This window comes from Armigeres subalbatus, chromosome 2 (assembly GCF_024139115.2).
Source record: "Armigeres subalbatus isolate Guangzhou_Male chromosome 2, GZ_Asu_2, whole genome shotgun sequence".
NCBI lineage: Eukaryota > Metazoa > Arthropoda > Insecta > Diptera > Culicidae > Armigeres > Armigeres subalbatus.
The window spans coordinates 153,788,660-153,810,472 of NC_085140.1; the positions used below are offsets into that span (position 1 = coordinate 153,788,660).

Here is a 21,813-nt window from a genome sequence, read left to right on the forward strand (position 1 = left end):
GATATCTAATTGCATAAAATCAACATCAGCTACATTTAGTGTGTCATAAATTTTGAATTTCCGAAGGGTGTGTACACTCCAATGGGAATAAATAGAAGAAAATAGTCCGGTTTGTGAATCGTATTCTACTTTTACGACCTGTGGATGTTAGTGATATCGTCGTCATTAACCGCAAGCTCCATTTGTCCGTGACAATGAAAGATAGAGCCTGATATCGTGGGTGTGTTTTTCAACGCACCCATGTCCAACAAAAGTCACGTGGATGAACTTTTGTTATATGGAGCGATTTAATAATGCATTTCCCGCCCCATGATTGATGAGACGGGCCGATTGTTTCGATGTTTCCACCACTCATAATAGGCTGTCAGGCTTTATCATGAAGACACTTCGTCGGTGTTATCGCACCGTCCTGTTCATTACTAAAATTACTGATTGTATATATTATGCAAGCGGAATTATTTGTGGAAAAATACCTCCTGGCTTGAAAAATAAAAATCAGACTTGTTTAGTTTGACTTGAGGAGTAATTCTTTTTGGCTCGAACCTGTGACTAGAGTTGGTGTTATTCTCGAGGCGTGTTTTTTTTTTCATTTGGTCTCCTGTGAGTTTAGAACGAGATTTTGCGAAGCACGCTAAATAAGTCAACAGAAGTCGTTGGAATACATGCGTTAACAATCTGGGCATGTGTTTTCATTGAATTTGACTTGTCAGCTGCCCAGATAACCAGTCATCGTATATCTATGTATATTTAGAGTTGTATAAAAGTAAATTTCCTATCACTATCGTAAAAGTAGACAATTGAGTTATAAATAATGTTCAAAAAGAATCAAAAACGCGATTATGTCTGACCACTTCAACGATTTACGAAGCAACATCGCTTAAGTTGGTAAAAATAGTATAAATCATGTTTAACGTAAGCACGTTTAAGATCATATAATGTGTGATGTAAAAATGTTCGTATTATTATACATAACGCATCGGATGTTTTATCGTAAACTAGAAGTTTTATCATAAATCATCACAAACTTTTCATAGATAGTTGACTCGTTTCACGTTATCTCTTGCTAGAACTGAAGCATATTTTTAAAGAAAAATCATGTCTGAGGCAATGGTTAAAACTAGATTGTCTAAAATTAAAAAACGCGGTACATACAGTAGATTATTAAAAAAGTATCGTGACCGTTTCAGGAGAACGCTAAATGCTACTACAGATGGACGAGAAATAAACAACGAGTCTAGTGTTGTATCACCATCTTCATCGGTTCAACGCACAGAAAGAAGCAACTCTCAAGAGAATTCCATAATTGCAGAGACAATTATTGCCTGTGATCAGGAACAAACGGAATATGAAGGTTATTAGTAATTGTCAATGTTTTAAAAAAAATCTATAAAATTTTTATTACAGGCGACGAAAGAAAAATTGTTACAGATATTCGGAAGTGGTCAAACGAGAATAATATCCCCCAAACAGCCCTTAAATCGCTCATAAATGTTTTAAACACAAACCTTGGACTAGAATTAGCTAAGGATCCTAGATCAATTATGCGAACTCCAAGGAATGTGAGCGTCAGTCCAATGGGAGAGAACGGACAATACTGGCACCATGGGCTAGAACCTTGCCTCAGACAGATATTCCGAGATCTAGACACACCTTTGTCTATTTCAATTAACATAAACGTAGATGGTTTACCTATTTACAAAAGTACCACTAAAAATTTCTGGCCCATATTATGTAACATCCATGAAGCACCTCATATTGCACCCATGGTCGTGGGCATATTCTACGGTAATGGGAAACCAAAAAATGTGAATGAATTTCTCAGCGCCTTCATTGATGAAGTGTTGCCTTTGTTGGAGAACGGAGTTCACGTGAATGGGTATCTTTTGGCCATAAGAATTCGTTGTTTCATCTGTGACACTCCGGCCAGGTCATTTATTAAAAATGTGATCAACTTCAACGGCAAATATGGCTGCATAAAATGCACCACTAAAGGACGGTTCAGCAAAATTTCGGGAACCATGTCATATCCGGAGTCGACTGCACCGCTGAGAATTGATGAAAAGTTTCGGTCAAAGCAATACTCTGATCATCAAAGAGGCGACACACCGCTCATGAAGCTACCAATCGACATTATCCAGGATGTCGTTGTCGGTGATTCCTTGCATTTGCTTGAATTAGGTGTAATGAAAAAGCTTTTAACTAGTTGGCGTACAGGTTCAATGTCTATGAAAGCAAAATGGAGTACTTTTCAGAAAAAGGCAATATCGGAGTATTTAGTTCAAGTTAAGTTTCCCATGGAAATCCATCGGCAAATGAGGTCATTAGAGTTTGTATCATTATGGAAAGGCTTAGAGTACCGAAATTTTATTAACTATGTTGGTATAGTAGCACTTAAAGACTTTCTTCCTGAGAAGTTTTACGACCATTTCCTCTACCTTTTCTGTGCCGTAAGAATTTGCTCTGTCGAAAAATATTCAAATCTTTTACCTGTAGCTAGGTCATTGATTCTTGATTTCATAGAGAACTTTAAGTCATTATATGGTACTGAATATATCTCAAGCAATATCCACAATCTTTGTCACATTGTGGATGAAGTTGAAAGATTTGGTCCGTTACCATCGTTTTCTGCGTATCCGTTTGAAAATTTTATGCATTCATTGAAAAAATTAGTAAAAACAGGTCCAAACCCATTAGCCCAAGTTGCAGCTCGAATAATTGAGTCGAAAAATGTCGATTGTACTAAAGAGGATCGTAGTTTTAAAAATAGGGCATCAAATAATGTGTCAGTAGAACAGAAAAATGGAAAAACTATCTTAAATATCTCAAGTTTCAAATTAAGTACAGATTTCAAAGATCAATGGATATTGACCAGACAATCCGAAATCATTTGTTTCAAAGGTGTTCATGAAGATGAAAAAGATTTGCTAATTACAGGGTCTAAAATTGTATCTAAATATGATTACTTCCTGAAGCCATTCAAATCGTCATTTCTTCACATTTATATTTCCAAAATTAATGCGAGTAACCTTACAAATGCCAGTCATATTCATATTTCGGACATATTTTGCAAATTAGTGCCGTTGGTCAAAAATGAAAGTGTAGTCTTTATTCCACTACTCCATACGATTAAATGAAATAACTTGATCCAGTTATGTAGGAGCTTAATGCGATGTAAATCAGTATGAAATCTCAATACATATAAAAACACAAAACATAAATCACATATAGAAGAAAATCGGGTTCAAATACAAAAAGAAAAACATATTTAAAGGTATGATGACGAAATGAAGGTGACCAAAACAAAAAGTGCACGGATTCCATTTCAACCACTATCGACAGCCACATATGTATACCATCAATGATCACAACAATGTGTACCAAGGCGAGAGCGATTATAACGATGAGAACAGTATGGACCACAATGTTGACTCTTTTTGTAACGAATAGGAATATTGTAACTTCATCGTTCATAATGAGAACGAGTGTTCACGTTCACCCGACGGAAATTCCCTCTACGATGACAATTTGAACCACGATGACAACCGACATTAAGATTACAGCAACGATGCACAGTTACACAATATAGACAAAAAATTGTAATAGTATGACGAGGACGATCATAACCATGGAAGCCGAAACCACTAGTAACGACGATAATATTCACAACGCGACGGTGACAACCACTTGACCAACGATGATCAAGAACGACATAAATGTTGTCGACGATAACAATGATTTGAACCAAGACGAGGGCGACCATATCCACGAGGACCATATGGATCACAATAACGATTCGACTTGGCTTGATACGCAGGTAACTAAGTTGAAGACCATGACAACGACGTTTGATGTTCACGACGGCTAGAGCACCTTATTCCAACTTGTATTTACTAAGTAGGTATAAACGTATTTGAAAACGAAGATATAAGCATAACAACAAACCGAAACATATGGTTGCCATGACTATATAACATAAATTATTAGAATGAAGAAAACAATCTTGACCATGATGATAATCGATTGAGTAACGACGAGGATTAACATGGACACAACGACATGCTTACTAAGATGATTATGATTGATTCTACCTTCAAATATTTTAAATAAATATGTGCGAAAACATAGCAGTCTAGCAAACTTTGAAATAGTAATAGCAATACAAATTGTCATCGTGGTGAGTATTTTCATAGTATCATGGTTATTCTCGTTGTTAAATACGTAGATATGTGGTCGTCGTCGTCGTGGATATTAACATCGTTGTCATGGTTCTCAACGTCGTTACATATAGTCTTGTCATCATAGATCCATATTGTCTTTGTCGATGAGGACGCCCTCGTCTTGGTTCAAATTATAGTAATTGATGTGGACCTGTTGTACCTCGACATGAATCCTCGTCTTCATCCTGGAGGTCATCTGTGGTGTCAGAATTGCTGCTACCGTCGTGGATATATCCGTATGTATCCGTCGTTGTTGTTGAGGCTCATGATCATATTGTTTTACTGTTATGATCGCCCTCTTCACAATGCAAATTGCTATCAATATCATTATTATTTGAGCATCGTTGTTATGGATTTGTTTATTTTCACGTGCAGGTGGAGTACGTCACATATTATGTTGTTAGCATCGTCATTCAATTGTGATCGTGGAGAACATTTTCAGTTGTTGTCACGTTCATCGTCGTCCTCATAGACACAATCATCATTGATGAACGACAATTGCCATCATCAAGGATATAAACTATAAGATATCTATAAGAGTCAACATTGTGGTGTGTATGCTTCTCATCGTAATAGTCGTATGTGGTAATCATTGATGATTGGCAATATTCTCAGGGCAATATGTGGGTAACAATGTGGTTAAACCTATACTTAACGATGATTTTTTTATATGGTTATCGTCATAATCGTAGTTTTCATCGGGCTACACATGTCATCGTCGTCATTGATAAATTAACATTCTATTTATAAGAAAATTATTTTATATCTATTTATCCTTGTTCTTTTTATTTCAATGTAAACAAACATGGTTTTAGATGTTTAACAGGAATAGTTGTATCTTTCAGAATAAGAAACTAATCATATCAATCTCTACTACCACACTTAGCAGTGACATGTAGTGAAGGTTATATAGTAATTGTTAGAACTCATATTAATAACATTCGAACGTGCTCCGCACCAACGTCCTTAGGTATAATGCTTATAATATTTAATTAGAAAAGAGCAGACTCGAATCTGAAGTTAATCTGAATCCATCGAAGTATTTCCATCACATTCTTCGTCATCAGACTCAAAGTTGCTTTCATCTCCAACCATTCGTTCATCATCATCAGATGAAGGTGGATCTTCGTGGTCTGTATTGTGTCCATCACCTGCAGATATTGCAGCTGCTTTACGAGAGCGTTTCGGTCTGCATGCCGATTTCCGAAGTTTCTGGCACGTAGATCGTGGTTTACAGTAACGAAAGAGTTTATTTCGGCAGAACAGCTCTAATTTCTGTGCTGTGTACGACGGATCACCAATTCGCACTATATCGCCCAATAATTGAATGACATTACCGTATTCACGGAAGCCTCTCTTAGCCTTATTGCCCCGGCTGATTCCTGTCCATGTCATCTTTGTCCAAAAATCACGTGTGAAAAGACAATCAACTACAGTATAACATGCATTGTCGCCTTTCTGGATGTATGCGTTTGGAATTATGATTTTTGAGAAATATTCCAACTGAAAAGAGAAAAATATGATTACCATTGTTTAGATATTTATCATAATACTGCATACAAAGCGTTGACGTAGGTGTCTGCTATTCAGCTTGATGTTCCATTTGCTGAGCTCATCCTCGTTATTTATGAGCGTGTGATTTTCGACGATGTCATCTTCGGACTTGGCGGAGTTCTCCCTTGCTTCAATATCAGACAGAGCAGCATAACGCGCGAAGTTAGTTTCAAAAGCTTTCTCGACAGATTTTGTGACAGTCGTTTCGATGAACACTTTAAGATCTGCTTTCATTTGCTCGTAGCTCATCGACCCTTCAATTTTTAAAGAAATTATAACATACTATTGAAAACAATTTGGTGAATATCATACCTGTTATTTGTAAGGCTGATGTGTTGTTCTCGTCTGCATACTGATAAAACATATTTTCGTCCTGTAAATAACCCTTTCCGTCACCCAACACTGTTTGTTCAGGTGATGTACCTAAAATTGTATAAATTGTTTTATTATGTTTTACTGTTGGGGATAATGCTAGGCGTTGCTTCCACAAAAATAAAGGAAGTGGATCAAAATATAGATAGCGGGCAAACTCGGGGTGTGCAGGTAGGAAGTAATAATGCTAGGAAGAACATGAAAACTCTAATATGAATCATATACCCTTGGTGTCGCTGTGACTCAAAAGAAGATTGAAATCAGCAATGAACTTTAATTAAACTTTGTACATTATTTTACCTCTGATGATTTTACTGGATGTTGGCAACTGATCCGCAGGAACATGAATTTGGTTGACTTGAGACGTTAAGGTGCAAGAATTGGTGTTGTGTTGCACGGGCAATAAAGCAGATGCTTGTGGATGAATAAGCGTTGCTTCGATCATATGAGAGTTGACCGAGGGCTTAGCATGTTGTACCAAGGATACATTTTGTATCTTCTGTGAAGTTGTTTGCTGTGTAATAGTGGGCTCGCAGTTTTCGTCATATGCCATCGACGCACGGGGACAGACAGTTTGACTCGAAGAATACGGTTCATTCAGTACAATAACATTCGCGTTGGTATTCATTGGGATACTCAAATCAGCAGCCACGAAGTTCTCCATTGTATGAGTCAGATTTCTCGAATCTTCGGATGCGTTGTCCACTTTCAATTGGATTGGTATTGATTGGAAAGAAGTATTTTGTAAGTTGCATGCTGATAGGAAACTTAAATCACTTAATGTTCTATGATCTGAAGCATCATTTTACCTTGTATCATCTTATTATAATCCTTCGGGACCAGTGCCTTCGGTTTTTTGGCAGGTTTTAGCCGCTTCCGCTTATTATCGATGTCGGAGACTTCACGTTTGGAGAGTTCCTCGGCAGCTTCTTCAGCTAGTTGGATATTTTTGAAGCTATTGCATACTATGACTGGAATCTTCTTCGTGGGTCCATTGAATTCATGTCCAGCAAGCCTTAGGCTCTCGATTTTTGCATTGGAAAGTTTTGGCCAAAGCAAAACATTTCTCTTTACCCATGCTGCAGGTACAGCCATTACCTTGAATTTCTGGTTCTCGATGAATTGCACGACGGTATACATCTATGAATAATAAGAAATAGCTATCATATTAAAGAATAGTTACAAATTCAAATACATACCTTTAATATGGAGTGAATTAAACAAAAATTATTATACAAATCGAAATTCTTCGAACGTTGACAAACTGTTTATCTTATTGACAGATCAATCAGAGCTGACCGTGCAGCCAGTGCAAATTAAAAGTCAGAATTAAAAGTTTTTATTTTGTTATCCCAATATACTTCCGCATACGTTTTCACAGTTTTTTTATATTTAAAAAAAAAATAGGTCAATTAATATGAAATTATAATTGTGGTGTTTGTTTGACAGTTGGTTTTATCATCGCAAGCAAACACTTAATCTATGATTATTTGCGTGTATTTACGAGCTTCTACAGTTTTGGCATCACTTATTTATCAAACTTAGGAATTGTATTATATGTGAAATCAAGTTTTCTCAAATCTTAAATAAACTCCGATATGGTCGTATATGTAGTAGCAACAAATCATTACTGAAAATACGATCAAGAATGTTATTATGATAAAGGCTTTTACGAAAACATTTTTTTTATATCTTATTAGATGCAGGAGTAAGTTTGTAAAGTATCGTATAGCAATGATGCATGTTTATTTTTAGTCATCTGACTGGACAGATAACTTTGTTTGGTTTTAACTCTACCAATATTGCATTCCGGCATGGTGTAGAGAGATAGCGCGGCAGCAGCAGCTAGGGCATGAGAGTTCGATTCCAGGTAACATCCGATTTATACAAAAATAACTTCGCTTCATCGATTTACGGCAATTATGACTCTAAAATGTTTAATAGATGGAATGAATTGATTTTTTTGCGTTGAATAATAGTTAATCGTATATCACGTTGCTATAGTAATACATGAAGTTATTTTAAACTTTATAATGTTTATCCTAGAGATGCTAAAAAGTATCATATGAAATCAACTTTTTTCAAATTATTTGTCTTTCTTATGATGTATATCGCCTCCACTTTAGTACGTATATAAGACTTTGACGCATTATTTACGATTCTGTAATACTGTATATGGATCCGTATATTGAATAATATACACACAAAAATGTTTACTGGGTGGATCCTTGACCCAACCAACGAAGCCCTAATTGAAAATTGCCTAATTTTGTTTTGTTAAAAAAAACTTCTTTAACCATTAGATGATTAGTAAAATGATAAACTTGTTACTTCGACATAATACAATAGGATTCTATATGGTATCTGAATACTATAGTGCAGAAAATCCCACAGACAGGGAAACCGAGGGAAAAGGAAAACTCCCTCCCTCCAGACGCGACTCTTTTCACCCATTCTCTCTTTTATATCGTAAGCATTGTTCATATTTGAACCCAGTGTTTTACAACAGCCCCCAAGTGCCTTACATAATGCCAAACAAAGGAAAAGAATGAAAACACGTTGACACGGTTACGATTGGGGGTAATAATAGCAGAATAGCGAAAAAATGCTCTTGACATTGAAATCGCAAGAATAACAAATTTTGGGGATTGACTTCGAAAGAGTATTATTGGTCTTGCTTTCGGAAAACCATTCTTGCACATGTTGATTTCGTTCATGATTTTAATGGCTACAAAGGAAACCTCAACTCATTTTTTTAAATATAGATTTCTGTTACTATATTCATGCAGTACTGTCAACTTTAAGAATGTAGGTGCTGCATATGAAAATAATTAACATTCAACGCACCGTTGAGCTCGCAACTCTTCGTCACTGTCTAAAATTCAAAGTATAAAGGCATACTATTGTACACGCCGGCCTAAATGGATAGAAATTACACACGATGCAAAAGTTGAGCCTCCAGCCGTGGGTCGATACACAGATAGATAATAATAAGCAAACACTGGCGATACCGTCGTGCGGGGCTTCTTTTGAAAAATCAGGGGCTACTTTGGACATTTTAAAACAAGAATTATAACGAAAATTACTATAAAATTCTCATTATCACCAATCGGGTGTCTTGTTGATAGTTGGACGGCAACTTTCTGTTACAAATTTGGTATTTTTTGCGTTTAGTTTTTTCAAAAAATTAAAAATCCAAAGTAGCCCCCGGAATCAAAAGAAGCCCCGCACGACGGTATAGTTACTGCAAAGTACGGAGAAGGATAGTCATACAACGAGCAAGTGACATGATCGATTGCAGAACAATATGCACTTCAACTATACTTTTAACAATTTACCGACCGTCTGTGAACGGGGCCCTATGTGCATGAGCAAGTGCACCTACCTTGGGTGGTGTGTATTGCAAAAAATAAATGATAAGCAATCGATTTATTTTTCGCCAGTCACCGAGGACAAGGTCAGACTATATTTGCACTTTTGCATACATTTTGCATGATTCGTTTACTTTGGTATTTGACTAGGTCTCATCATCTGTTGTTTTGTATTAGATTGATGTATGCAAATTGTGAGTTAATAGCATGTCCTTGCTATTTTGAAGTCTCTATTACCTATCACTTTGGATGAAAATCTTATTAGCACTGAAGAATAATTCGGACTGAAATGGTTTGTAGGAATCAGTAATGAACTTAATGTGAGATTTTAAACCTGATTAATCCCCCTGGCGGTAATGGCATCTTTCTTGTGCATTATTTAAAAAACATTAACCATAACTTTTAAGCATATAGTCCAACCTGGCCAATTTTGAATAACAAACAACGGGATAGAATTTTTTGGGGCCTTCCTTATCCGTGCGGTAAGTTGCGCGGCTAAGCAAGACCAAGCTGAAGGTGGCTGGGTTCGAGAAATTTTCTCGAAATATTTTCGGGTTGGAAATTCTCTCGACTTTCCTGGGCAAGAAAGTATCATCGTGTTAGCCTCATGATATACAAATGCTAAAATGGTAACATGGCTTAGAAACCTCGCAGTTAAAAACTGTGGGAGTGCTTAGAAAACACGAAGCTGCGAGGCGGCAATGTCCCAGTGGGGGATGCCAATAAGAATAAGAGATAGAGCTTTGCATCAAACACAACTTGTTGCAACCAAATCGATTAATTAGAAGTGGCTATAAAATGAGTGACATTTTTGCGTGTGTTTTGGGAACAAAGAAAGCATTTTGGTCATAACTTTTGGGTGCATAGTCCGATCTGGCCAATTTTCAATAGGAAACGCTTACTTGCGTAATATCACGAGTATTACCTTAATTCATTGAGCCTTTACGTATACCTAATATGCCAGAGAAGCAACAAGTTTTGAAGAAAGCATTGCAATTGCAATAAATTGTTTTTCTTCTTATTGGCATTACATCCCCACACTGGGACAGCCTCGCCTCGCAGCTTAGCGTCATTAAGCACTTCCACAGTTGTTAACTGCGAGGTTTCTAAGCCAGGTTACCATTTTTGCATTCGTAGTCGAGATAATTTCCAATCCGAAAATTACCTAGACCGGCATCGGGAATCAAATCCAGCCACCCTCAGCATGGTCTTGCTTTGTAGCCGCGCGTCTTACCTCACGGCTAAGGAGGGTCCCAACATGAATTGTGAAATAACCGGATTAATGACGCAAAGGAATGAAGAAACTACACGGCTTATATGAGAGAGCAACGGCTATCATTCATGGAATAGGACATTCAAAACAATTTCTGTAAAAAAAAACTTCATCATAAAGTCCTGAAAAAACTATAGACACAATCCACGCACTTCGACACCAAGGGACCAAAATTTCAAACTGAAAATTAGGATCCAATATCTGTAGGACACGAAAACATAGGGGAAATGACGGCTTTGGCAGGTTTTGTTCTATTATTGTCAGGGAGGTTATTGTTGACCAAATTTTATGAAATTTGGCCACAATATTCTTCAATAACAATATAACAATAAAACACATTTTTCCACTGAAAAATGATTACGGAACGTTGTTTTATAGCCAATCAAAGTAGCAAACTTTTAGTATGAAAAAAATACGCCCTAATCAATTTTTTACAAATGTGCTTCATTGCCTATTTGAGTGCAAATGTATTGGTAAATACGTAATCAAATAAAGCTTTTAATGATTTTTTGTGTGGACATTGTATTTCTTCGCAAGTTTTAGTTTTCATGAAATCCAGACAAAATTTTCAAAACGACTTATCTGCTTTTGTAAACAATGATTCAAACGACAATTTGACGAATCTGATAGCTCTTCCACGCAAACCAACAACATCAATCGGTAGGTGAAGGATTCCGTTACCTGTTGATGGTGTTGGTTTGCGTGGGAGAGTTATCAGATTCGTCAAATCGTCTATTTAATCTTTGTTTACAAAAGCAGATAAGTCGTTTTGAAAATTGTGTCTTGAAATATTTGTACAGTTACATTGAAATGGTGTCGCGTTACGAAAATAGTGGTATAATTGATACTCTACAAAAAGTCCAAACATTGGAAAAGTAATATTTCGTAGTCTCTTGGTATTCGTCAAGAGCTTTCTTTTCGTGTATGAAGATTCAAAATCGGAACATTTTTCATGAAGTTACAGTAGGTACAAAAATATGGTGTCGCGTTACGCAAATTCAATGCGCTTCTGAAATAAGGGATAAAAAGCTTTCGGTTTATTGATACAGTATCACAATGGCTTAGAAATTGAGAAAAAGTTTCTTTTAAGTAAATTAGGGCTTGTACACGAATAGCGTAACAAAATTGGGGGTGTAACAGGATGTGTCATTTGGTTGGTAACTGTCCATACTACAAAAATGGGATTCCACACAAAAATGTTACGGAGCGGTGAGAAATTACAAATGTTTGGTGTTGCGTAGAACTCATTGGGGTCGTCCATTAATTTTTTTTTTGAATGGATTGTGAGGCTTTTTCAAACTTATCTCTCTGCGCTCAATATCATCATGCACTCATATAAGTAAACGTAACGAACAGTTTGCTCTCGAACACGGTTTTCACGGCACGGCTTCTATTATGTCACGGAACGTCAAACTTGTTTATGGATGCCAAATATGTTTTTCAATACAAGTTTTATTTTGATTCTTAAGCATATTTTTAGCTTCGAGGAGCCGAAAGACTCGTGTTTTTTCTGCATTTTATTTGATGATTTTCAATATTTTGGTTAATTTTCCTTTCGTTCGCACTCACTAGCTCGGCATTTTTTTTCTTCTCTAAACCAAGATCGTCACAGCCGAGTGCTCGATTCGTAATATCCCAGCTGAAAAAAGACTCTGTTTATTACAGCACTCAAAGAAGCTGCCGTAAACATTTAGTCGATATTTCAGCTTAAGAACTTCAACAGAGATTTGCACAGTCAATATCGGTGAAATAATTTAAGTGTGTTGGTCACCGGCAGTCGAAAATGTAATGAATAGCATCAGGCTAAACACTTCACCAAACCAAGAATAAGCGCCTATCGAAAAAAGTTAACAGAGAGTTACTGAGTGATAAATTTAAAATTAATAATTTCTAAAAATCTCGTTAATAAACACATATTATATCAGGCATAAGAATGAACTTCGCTTTGATCTCAATTATTTTAGACAATTATTTTACACCAGGACATAAACACTAATTATTTTCTGAGTACCGTCGATTTAAAAAGATTTAAAAAGCATAAAAGTAGTGCACTCTGGTCACGACGCATACGCTCTTGTAATAAAAATTGGTTGAGACATGAGACGTAAACCAATCTTTTCGGAAATAAAAATAAAGTTGTGAACAGACCAGTAGAAACGTAGAGTAAAAAAACGGCAGAAAGATTCCTCTTCAACATTGCTGAGCTTCTTGGGTCATCACCACCTTTCAAAATGGTTAAAGTAGAAAAAAGGCAATATAGGACTTTTCAGTGTAAAACAAACTCACTTCTTGCGGGATCGATCGTCTGACCACGTTCTTAATCTTAATTAATCGTTCTTAATCGATCCGGATCATACTTGGGTGTGACCTATCATGTGTATTTTAGACTGACCCAATTGCACGGGCAAGTTGCATATTAATGTCTTCTGTAACATACCGTTTAGACTCAAATCCCGAACATGACTCATATTCCGAACATTGGCGTTTATGTGCTCTAAAATTTAACTATCAATGATTTTTCGTACTGAGGATCAAGGTCAGGGCCGGATTTAGCCGGAACGGTGCCCCGGGGCCGATAGCTTGTGGGGCCCCAAAGAAAGGTTGGTTTTGGTACATAAGATTTGTGGGGGCCCGGGGCCATGCAAGATCTACTTATATTCTTTGTATTGAGCTAACAATACCCGAAATCGGTTGTAAGACGGTGAAAATATGGCCAAAAACTTTTGCCTATATTTTTCGAGGGTGAACCCAAACTTTTGGCCGGGAGTGTACATGACGTTCAATATCAAAATACATTATTTAATCAAAGAAAAAAAAATCCACTCGATTCCCTGAAAAATTTTAGATCAGACTAGTAATGTGAGGTTTTTAGTAAGCAATTTGAAAAATATGAGAACGTGGTGTAAATTCAGCAAGATCTCAATTCCGATCATCGGGCAGTCTTAGACAGAGCTCACATAATACGATTTTTGGTGAAATTTGAGGCCAAATGTGTTATGTTTTGTCGATTATTTGTTACTCCGAACTTGACGAATTACATAATAAATATGGGGCATTGGGGAAAAACGAGGTATTGCAGCTTCGTCTAGTGAACCTAACCACCTTCTCACGATTCCTCAGAAAGTTCTACGATTTGTGTCAGAATTTCAATGCAATCCGCCAATACCGAACTGAGATATTGAATTTATTCGCGTTATGGACACATCTTTTCCCATTGTGCAGTGTTTTAAAATGTCATTGATATTAATTTGTCTAACTTCTCGAAACCTTTTTCAGAAGCACAATATCAAATTATGATGTGTAACGAACTTATAGCACCTAAATGGTCCTATAACTTTGTCTAACAGGACATTGTTGTCTGAGACGTGGTCAAATAGTCTGAGACGTGGGAGGCAAAATGTTATTCAAATGACAAGTGACATTTTGAAAAGATTCCACTCTCAAGCCTCAGCCTTATATTTAGAGCAATGTACCTTTGGCTAAAAATATAAGGCTACCAATGTGTTATGGAATCAGGCTTTTTAAACAGGTTTAAGCTAATTAGTCAAATAACATACAGATGCCATTTTACAACAATGGGCACGAGCAAACGAAGAAACGAGAAATTTTGGATCGCGAAATGGCAGAAATGTCAACCGAAAAAATATTTAACCAAGCAATGATGGTAGGGGAAAAGTGGGTAAACCCGACCCGACACCTTAAGCTACTTTACAGTTTCCCAATCTATGAAGCAATTTTCCGGTCTAAAAATTTCATACAAGCAAAATTTGGCTCTTTATGCATCAGTCCATGTCTTACGAGTCACGACAATATTTCTGGAGAGAATTTGATTTCTGATGAGAACGCGAACTGTATATTTTTAAGCCGAACCGAACCAGCTGGGGTGTGGGTAAGATCGACACCTTGTGAGGGTGAAAACCGACACATCAATTCGGGAAGGAATCGAACATCAAAACAATTTCAATTGAAGTTCACTGAAGTGGTCATGTCAGTGGTCATGAACATTGTTCAATGAAACATCAACAATATGGGTATCAATCTTCATGAAATTAACTCTTGGGCATGTCCTTCATGATCCTAGGCTCAACAGACAAGTTGACTCCGGAGTGGCCATTCTGGAACATGTTTCCCGGGAGCCAGGGTTGGCCAAAAACATTTCTCAGTCAAACTTCTTGAAATTGTCTCAAGTGTTTATTTTCGATCTATTTGGGTTTATCAAACAAGTTCACCCCGGATTGCCAATTCCGGAATAGGTTCCTGAGGAGTAGAGTGTTCATAAACATTTTCAAAGCCGCATTTTGTTTTAAATCAATTTTTCTAGCAATGTGAGTGCAAAATCAATGCAAGGACCACTAATTGACGCCAGGCGACCAGCAGAGACTCACCATAAGATTTCGGATATGCATATGGATATAATCGATTCCAGAAATTTTTATAGACATATGTGACTTTTCATAAACCGTTTGTTTTAACATTGTCACATCAAAACCAATACATGCATTACTCTTCGATCCTAGGTGGCCTCTGAAACTACGAAAGTTTGTTCTAGAAATTTGCGCCTTTTTTATAAACAAACCATTGTAAAGTAATGCCCAAGGCCACTAATTGACTCCAGGTGGACACAAAGTTTTCCTTGGGAAAATCCGGATCATCCGGAGCAGTGGTCAATTCTTGAAATTCGTCATTTGTTGTGAGTGCAAAATTAATGCAAGGGCTACCTGGTGGTCTCCAAATAATGCTCTATAAGTGCAGGAACATCCAGAGCATTGGTCAATTATGGCAGTTCATTCTAGAAACTTTCGAAAATTCGAAAATAGCAGTATAGAAGCAGAGTCTTTGATCGCGCTTAGAATTATAGGGGCGTGTATTGATCGATTTTTCTTCAATGATTTTATATTTGCTTCAGGTGGAAGATGCAATCATCTTTCATTACAACCATGAGCCTTCTGCAAACTACCGCAATCCAACATCCGGAAAAGCGTTCAATTTTTGATTTTTTATAGCAATCTGAATCCACTGATAATCTGTGTGAAAAAAAAATTGTAACTAAATGCGCTCCCTCAGTAGATGAAGAATGACAATTATGAAGCTCTACAATACATCAGTCATAGGTTATTTAGAGCTTCTAGTGGAGTGTCTCCACTTGTCACTTGTCGTACTATCCCATTTTATTCCACCAGTTGAAGTGAACTAACGATTTATTGAATGTCGCAGCATTATTGGATGTATTTGAACGATTGGTCACTCCTTATGATTTTCTAGAACCTCAGAAGGACCACATTGTGGCTATCAGTTTAGATTGCATCAATTATGATCTCACATTTCTCAACAAGGACGACTTAAAAATTAGCACATCTTCGAAAGTTCCGAAGCTTCCGGATGCTCACCTAACGGCCACACGGTGTCAATGAATGATCCTCGAATTGATTATGATCGCACACAGCTACAAAAAAAGTCGCAGCTTTCTAGGGCGAGTTTCTAGAATTGATTACCTTTTCGGCTATTCCGGAGCTTCTGGAGCACCACCTAGTGGCCTCCCGGGATCAACGCTTGGTTCTTGCAATGATATTGCTCTCATTATGATGCTGATAAATCGTTTGTGAAACAGTGCTGTTTACGTGGAAGAATTTAAAAATTGGGCCTTTTCTCTGAATGTTCCGGAGTTCCCGGAGGACAATTCAGCGGAGTTTTGCTATCACATTCATAACAAGCCACTGAATTCTAGGATGATTTTCAAGAATTTGTCTTTACTCCGGATGTTCCGGACCTTCAATGCCACTTGATGACCTATCGTGGTCAATGCGTTGTTCATGCAATGATTTTACTTTCACAATGCTACAACAAGTAATAGTTTCTAGAACGGATTTCCAGAATTGGCATTACGCCAACATTAGATTTATAAAAAATCGCAGCTTCAAAATATAATCTTCTACACCTGGTCATTTCTCCTGATGTCCCAGAACTTTCTAAAATCCACTTAGTGGTTATCCGAGATGAACGAGTAGTCCTTGTATTGATTTTGCACGCTCATTGCTACAACATTAAAATTCTAAAAAGTCTCTGCTTTCTAGAATAAACTTTCAGAATCGGAAACTTCTCCGGATGTTTCGGAGCTTTCGGTGGATCACTTAGTTGCCTTCTGGGGTCAAAAGGTGGTCCTTGCAATGATTTTGCTCTCAACACACGGGTCACAAAAAACTGCAGCTTTCTTATTTTTTTAATTTATATTTTATAAAGATTGATACCCATCATGCTAGGGATCTATTGGAAAGTATTTATGGCCACTTAACACCCTACAGCACGTCTGGTGGCCCTAAAAAAATCAGAAACAAACTGCTGAGGCAATTTTAAGAAGTTTGATGCTCATATTGTTGAGGTTCCATTGAAAAATGTGTATGACCATTCTTGGCCCCACTGGGAACCTGTTCCGAAATGGCCACTCAAATTTTCACACATCTGTTGGACCCAAGATGATAAACAACAGCCTGCTATGGTAGTTTCAAAAATTTTGACACCCATATTGTTGAGGTTCTAATGATGAATGTTTTTGGCCAACCTTTACCCCCACCCCCTCCCCCCCTTTAGGAAAACTTGTTCCAAAATTTCCACTCCAGAGTCAACTTGTCAACCCAGAAGCATCAAGAACACACGCTGGAAATAATTTCAAGAAGTTTGATACTCATATGGTTAATGTTCCTTTGAAAAGTGTTCATGGCCACCTATGACCCCTCGAGGAACCTGTTCTGGAATGGTCAATTAAAAATCTGCACGTATGATGGACCCAAATCAATATAAATCAACCTACTGATGAAATTTCAAAAAGTTTGATACCCATATTGCTGATTACCTATCGAAATCCACGATCAGTATAATCTATGCAGGACATGTGCCTAGGAGTGCGGATTTCACGGTAATCCGAGGGACTATCCTAAAACAGCACATAAAGGACAAAATTCTGAATTGAATGAGCCCAAAATTGTTGAAAACGATTAAAAATTGTCTAAGATATAAGCATTTTTGTTTCGCGGGTACCTGGGTACCCTGCCGGTCATTTAAAGGGTAAAAAAATGTCGGATGTGACAGAGTTTCAACCTTCTACTATGAAAATTCATTTAGATATCGCGAATTGAATTCCAAAAAGGTACTCGAGTAGCCAGCCGGCCACATAAGGGTCACCGCGTTTCATATTTTCTTTAGTTTCTTCAATGGTTTGTATAAAACATAAAGTATATGAATGTTAGTAACAAATTTACTTACTAATGTAGATACTGATCTACATTTAATTTGTATTATTTTAAAAAGTTGTTTATAACAGCGATTTAAAGTTAATTGTGTAGGGTGCAGTAATGACAAGAAAATGACCAGTTTTGTAGGAGAGACACACTTCATGTTAAAAGGGGTGAAAATGGATCACGAAAGTACAACAATAAAGAATGGTTTGAGCAAAAACCAGGGCAGCAGGGACTATGTCCAAGGGCTTGGCGATCCCTCCTAAGGCCATCTGCGAGTTGTGGCGCCTCACTGTGGTCGGATATCATGAAATCATGGCATTAATAAATAACTCTTTAGGGTTGCCTCATAGAAGTTTGGTGTCTTCCACAAAGTTGTTGCATGATAAGTAGGCCTTCATATGGTGATAAAAATATAGTTCGGAACTCTACCGCTAGGGCGGCGCTTCAGCTAACTTTTTATATGAACATGATAGAATGATGGTTTCTTCAGCAAAAATCAAGAATTCAGTATTATGAGCAACTCTTGTGAAGGAGCTATCTTCGCAAAGGTTTTTGATTCGGAGATACAATGCATTTTAAGGAAAAATTGAGAGTTTATATCCAAAAATTGATTATTTTCAGTTAATTTTGTATCTTTGTGAAATATTTATTTTCACATAATTTTTCTGTATCTCGGAGAGTAATATATAGAAGTGTCTGAGCCGATTTGACCATGAAATAACTTGGAGAACGCCTTAATTTTTGTAAAATATTCAAAAATATGATGAAAAAACGATTTATTCTCCTACTCCCACCACTTCCCGCTAAAATTTTATCTCGGATAGTATGTATGGGTTATAAAGAATGTAACGGACGCGAATTCGGTTGCAGAAATTTGCCGTAAATCTGCCACGGTGCCATAATATTTATTGAGTTCCGCATGTGTTTGACGAAAACCTGCCACTTATTCAATCAATGTAGGCCGTAAAAATCATATTTTAATGAGTACAAAAACTTTCTGGGCTTCGTTTTAATTATTTTGCAGTATTATTTTAAAATATATTGGTCTGGAATTTAGCTTAGAAATCACTAAATGGCACTACACATTTGGTTCCCTTGAAGTTAAAGTTAGTACACTCTGGACGGATTTCCTAACAAAAAGGTTTGATTTTATCCATATTCTTAACAAGCTCTGACTAGTTCATATCAAAACGTAAATTAATAAACGTTTTCCGTAAATCTATGTCTAATTCGAGGAGTGTGCAAATCATAAAAATTAGACAATGTGTATTTGATAAAATTTGCCAGAAATACCATCTGATGTCAGTATATTTGGCGATATTCTATTTTCATCTTCAAGAACTAAATCGTTGAAATTGGGTTCTCATAAAAAATCACCAGAAATTGTGAAACAGCTCCTAGTTGTGAACAAAGATAATTATGTTCTTGATATATGATATACAAAACATTTTGTATTTATATTAGGTTCAGCAAAAACAGTTCGTATGCCAACGTTAAATAAATATCAAAATGTTTACAACTATTATATAAGAAAAATATTACCATAAAATTTCTATTGCATGGTACTATAAATGGTAGTAATGGTAGTACTGCATCCAAGGAATTTGAGGCGTATGTTAAATTGAGCTCAAAATCATTCAGTTGAACAAATAAAAGTAGGTCGATTGAGAGTTACGGCATGTTTCTGCAACCAAATTCCCCTCCGTTTCATTCTTTACAAACCAAAGATTCTATCCGAGATAAAATCTCGGTGGGATGAGGAGGGAGTGGGAAAATAAACCGATTTTTCCAAATATTTTTAATATTTTACAATATTTAAGGCATTTTTAAGGTTGTTTGTCGGTTAAATCGGATCAGACACAACCATATATTACTCTCCGGGATACAGAAAGTTTATCCGAAAATAAATATTGTTCATAGCCACAACATTAAACTAAAACAATAAACTTATGGGAATAAAAACACATTTTTTTTACAAAAAAGGCATTGTATCTCAGAATCAAAAGCCTTTTCAAAGAAGGTTCCTTCGCAAGAGTTGTTCAAAATACTTAATTCTTGAACTTTGCCGAAGACACCATCGTCCTGTCATGCTTATATAAAAAGTTAGCTGAAGCGCCGCCCTAGCGGGAGAGTTCTGAACTATTTTGCTATTACCATATGAAGGCCTACTTATCATGCAACAACTTTGTGGAAGACACCAAACTTCTATGAGGCAACCCTAAGGAGTTATTTATTAATGCTATGATTTCATAATATCCGACCACAGTGCGCCTGCCTAGGATGTGAGGGGGTTTGACAGTGGGCCCTGTTAAACCTCTATAAAAAGCTGCATGTATCCGCAAGTAAGCTCCGCTAAAGCGACCGTGTGCCGCTCAAAGCGCACAAGCCCAAGTCCTGGTGTTAGGTGGGACACTAAACAGACCTGACACGACGGGCCTCCGATGAGACAGGAGATTTGCGCAGGCCCAATAAGCCGCATTTAAAAACAACCATTACGAACGACATAGAAGATAATACGACTCGATACAATCAGCAACGACCTAGGCGACGAATAAAGGTTCACGATTGGAAGCTTGGAACATGGAACTGCAAGTCGCTAGGCTTTGCAGGTTGCGACAGGATAATCTACGATGCCCGCAACTTCGATGTCGTAGCGCTGCAGGAAATCTGCTGGACAGGACAGAAAGTGTGGAAAAGCGGGCATCGAGGGGATACCTTCTACCAAAGCTGTGGCACCACCAACGAGCTGGGAACCGGCTTCATAGTGCTGGGAAAGATGCGCCAACGCCTGATTGGGTGGCAGCCAATCAACGCAAGGATGTGCAAGCTGAGGATAAAAGGCCGTTTCTTCAGCTATAGCATCATCAACGTGCACTGCCCACACGAAGGGAGAAAGAAGCGTTCTATGCACAGCTGGAGCAGACATACGATGGATGCCCACTGCGGGACGTCAAAATCGTCATCGGTGACATGAACGCTCAGGTAGGAAGGGAGGAAATGTATAGACCGGTCATCGGACCGGATAGTCTGCACACCGTATCGAACAACAACGGACAACGATGCACAAACTTTGCAGCCTCCCGCGGAATGGTAGTCCAAAGCACTTTCTTCCCCCGCAAGAATATCCACAAGGCCACATGGAAATCACCTAATCAAGTAACGGAAAACCAAATCGATCACGTTCTAATCGACGGCAAATTCTTCTCCGACATCACGAACGTACGCACTTACCGCAGTGCGAATATTGAATCCGACCACTACCTAGTTGCAGTATGTCTGCGCTCAAAACTCTCGACGGTGATCAACACGCGGAAGATCGAGACCGTGAAGAGACGGAGGAACTGTACCGCGCTAATAACGCACGAAAGTTCTATGAGAAGTTGAACCGTTCACGTAAGGGCCACGTGTCACAGCCCGATATGTGTAAGGACATAAACGGGAACCTTCTTACAAAAGAGCGTGAGGTGATCCAAAGGTGGTGGCAGCACTACGAAGAGCACCTGAATGGCGATATAGCAGACAACGGTGGCGATATTGTAATGAATCTAGGAGCACGCGCGCAGGACATGCGACTTCCGGCTCCGAATCTCCAGGAAATCCAGGAGGAGATCGGCCGGCTGAAAAACAACAAAGCCCCTGGAGTTGACCAACTACCAGGAGAGCTGTTTAAACACGGTGATGAGGCACTAGCTAGAGCGCTGCACTGGGTGATTACCAAGGTTTGGGAGGATGAGGTTCTGCCGCAGGAGTGGATGGAAGGTGTCGTGTGTCCCATCTACAAAAAGGGCGATAAG

At 37.8% G+C, this 21,813-nt stretch overlaps 2 protein-coding genes across 9 annotated transcripts in view; both read right to left on the bottom strand.

The window, feature by feature from the left end:
- Positions 1 to 21,813, bottom strand: part of LOC134211039 (anion exchange protein 2) — a 270,760-nt gene that overhangs the window by 99,080 nt on the left and 149,867 nt on the right. The window lies entirely within an intron of this gene.
- LOC134215313 (uncharacterized) lies at positions 5,174 to 6,830 on the bottom strand. The gene is made up of 4 exons (XM_062694528.1): positions 6,444 to 6,830; positions 6,084 to 6,194; positions 5,778 to 6,025; positions 5,174 to 5,720 (listed from the first exon to the last, which is right to left on the bottom strand). The coding sequence occupies exons 1-4, from the start codon at positions 6,805 to 6,807 to the stop codon at positions 5,238 to 5,240; spliced, it is 1,206 nt and encodes a 401-aa protein (XP_062550512.1). The 5' UTR covers positions 6,808 to 6,830; the 3' UTR covers positions 5,174 to 5,237.

Excerpts from the sequence above, each read along its gene's own strand:
- LOC134215313 (XM_062694528.1), bottom strand. The coding sequence starts at position 6,807 with ATGGAGAACTTCGTGGCTGCTGATTTGAGTATCCCAATGAATACCAAC. Across the intron at positions 6,195-6,443 it reads ATCCAGTAAAATCATCAGAG|GTACATCACCTGAACAAACA; the intron begins GTAAAATAATGT and ends ATACAATTTTAG. Across the intron at positions 5,721-5,777 it reads GACACCTACGTCAACGCTTT|TTGGAATATTTCTCAAAAAT; the intron begins GTATGCAGTATT and ends TTCTCTTTTCAG.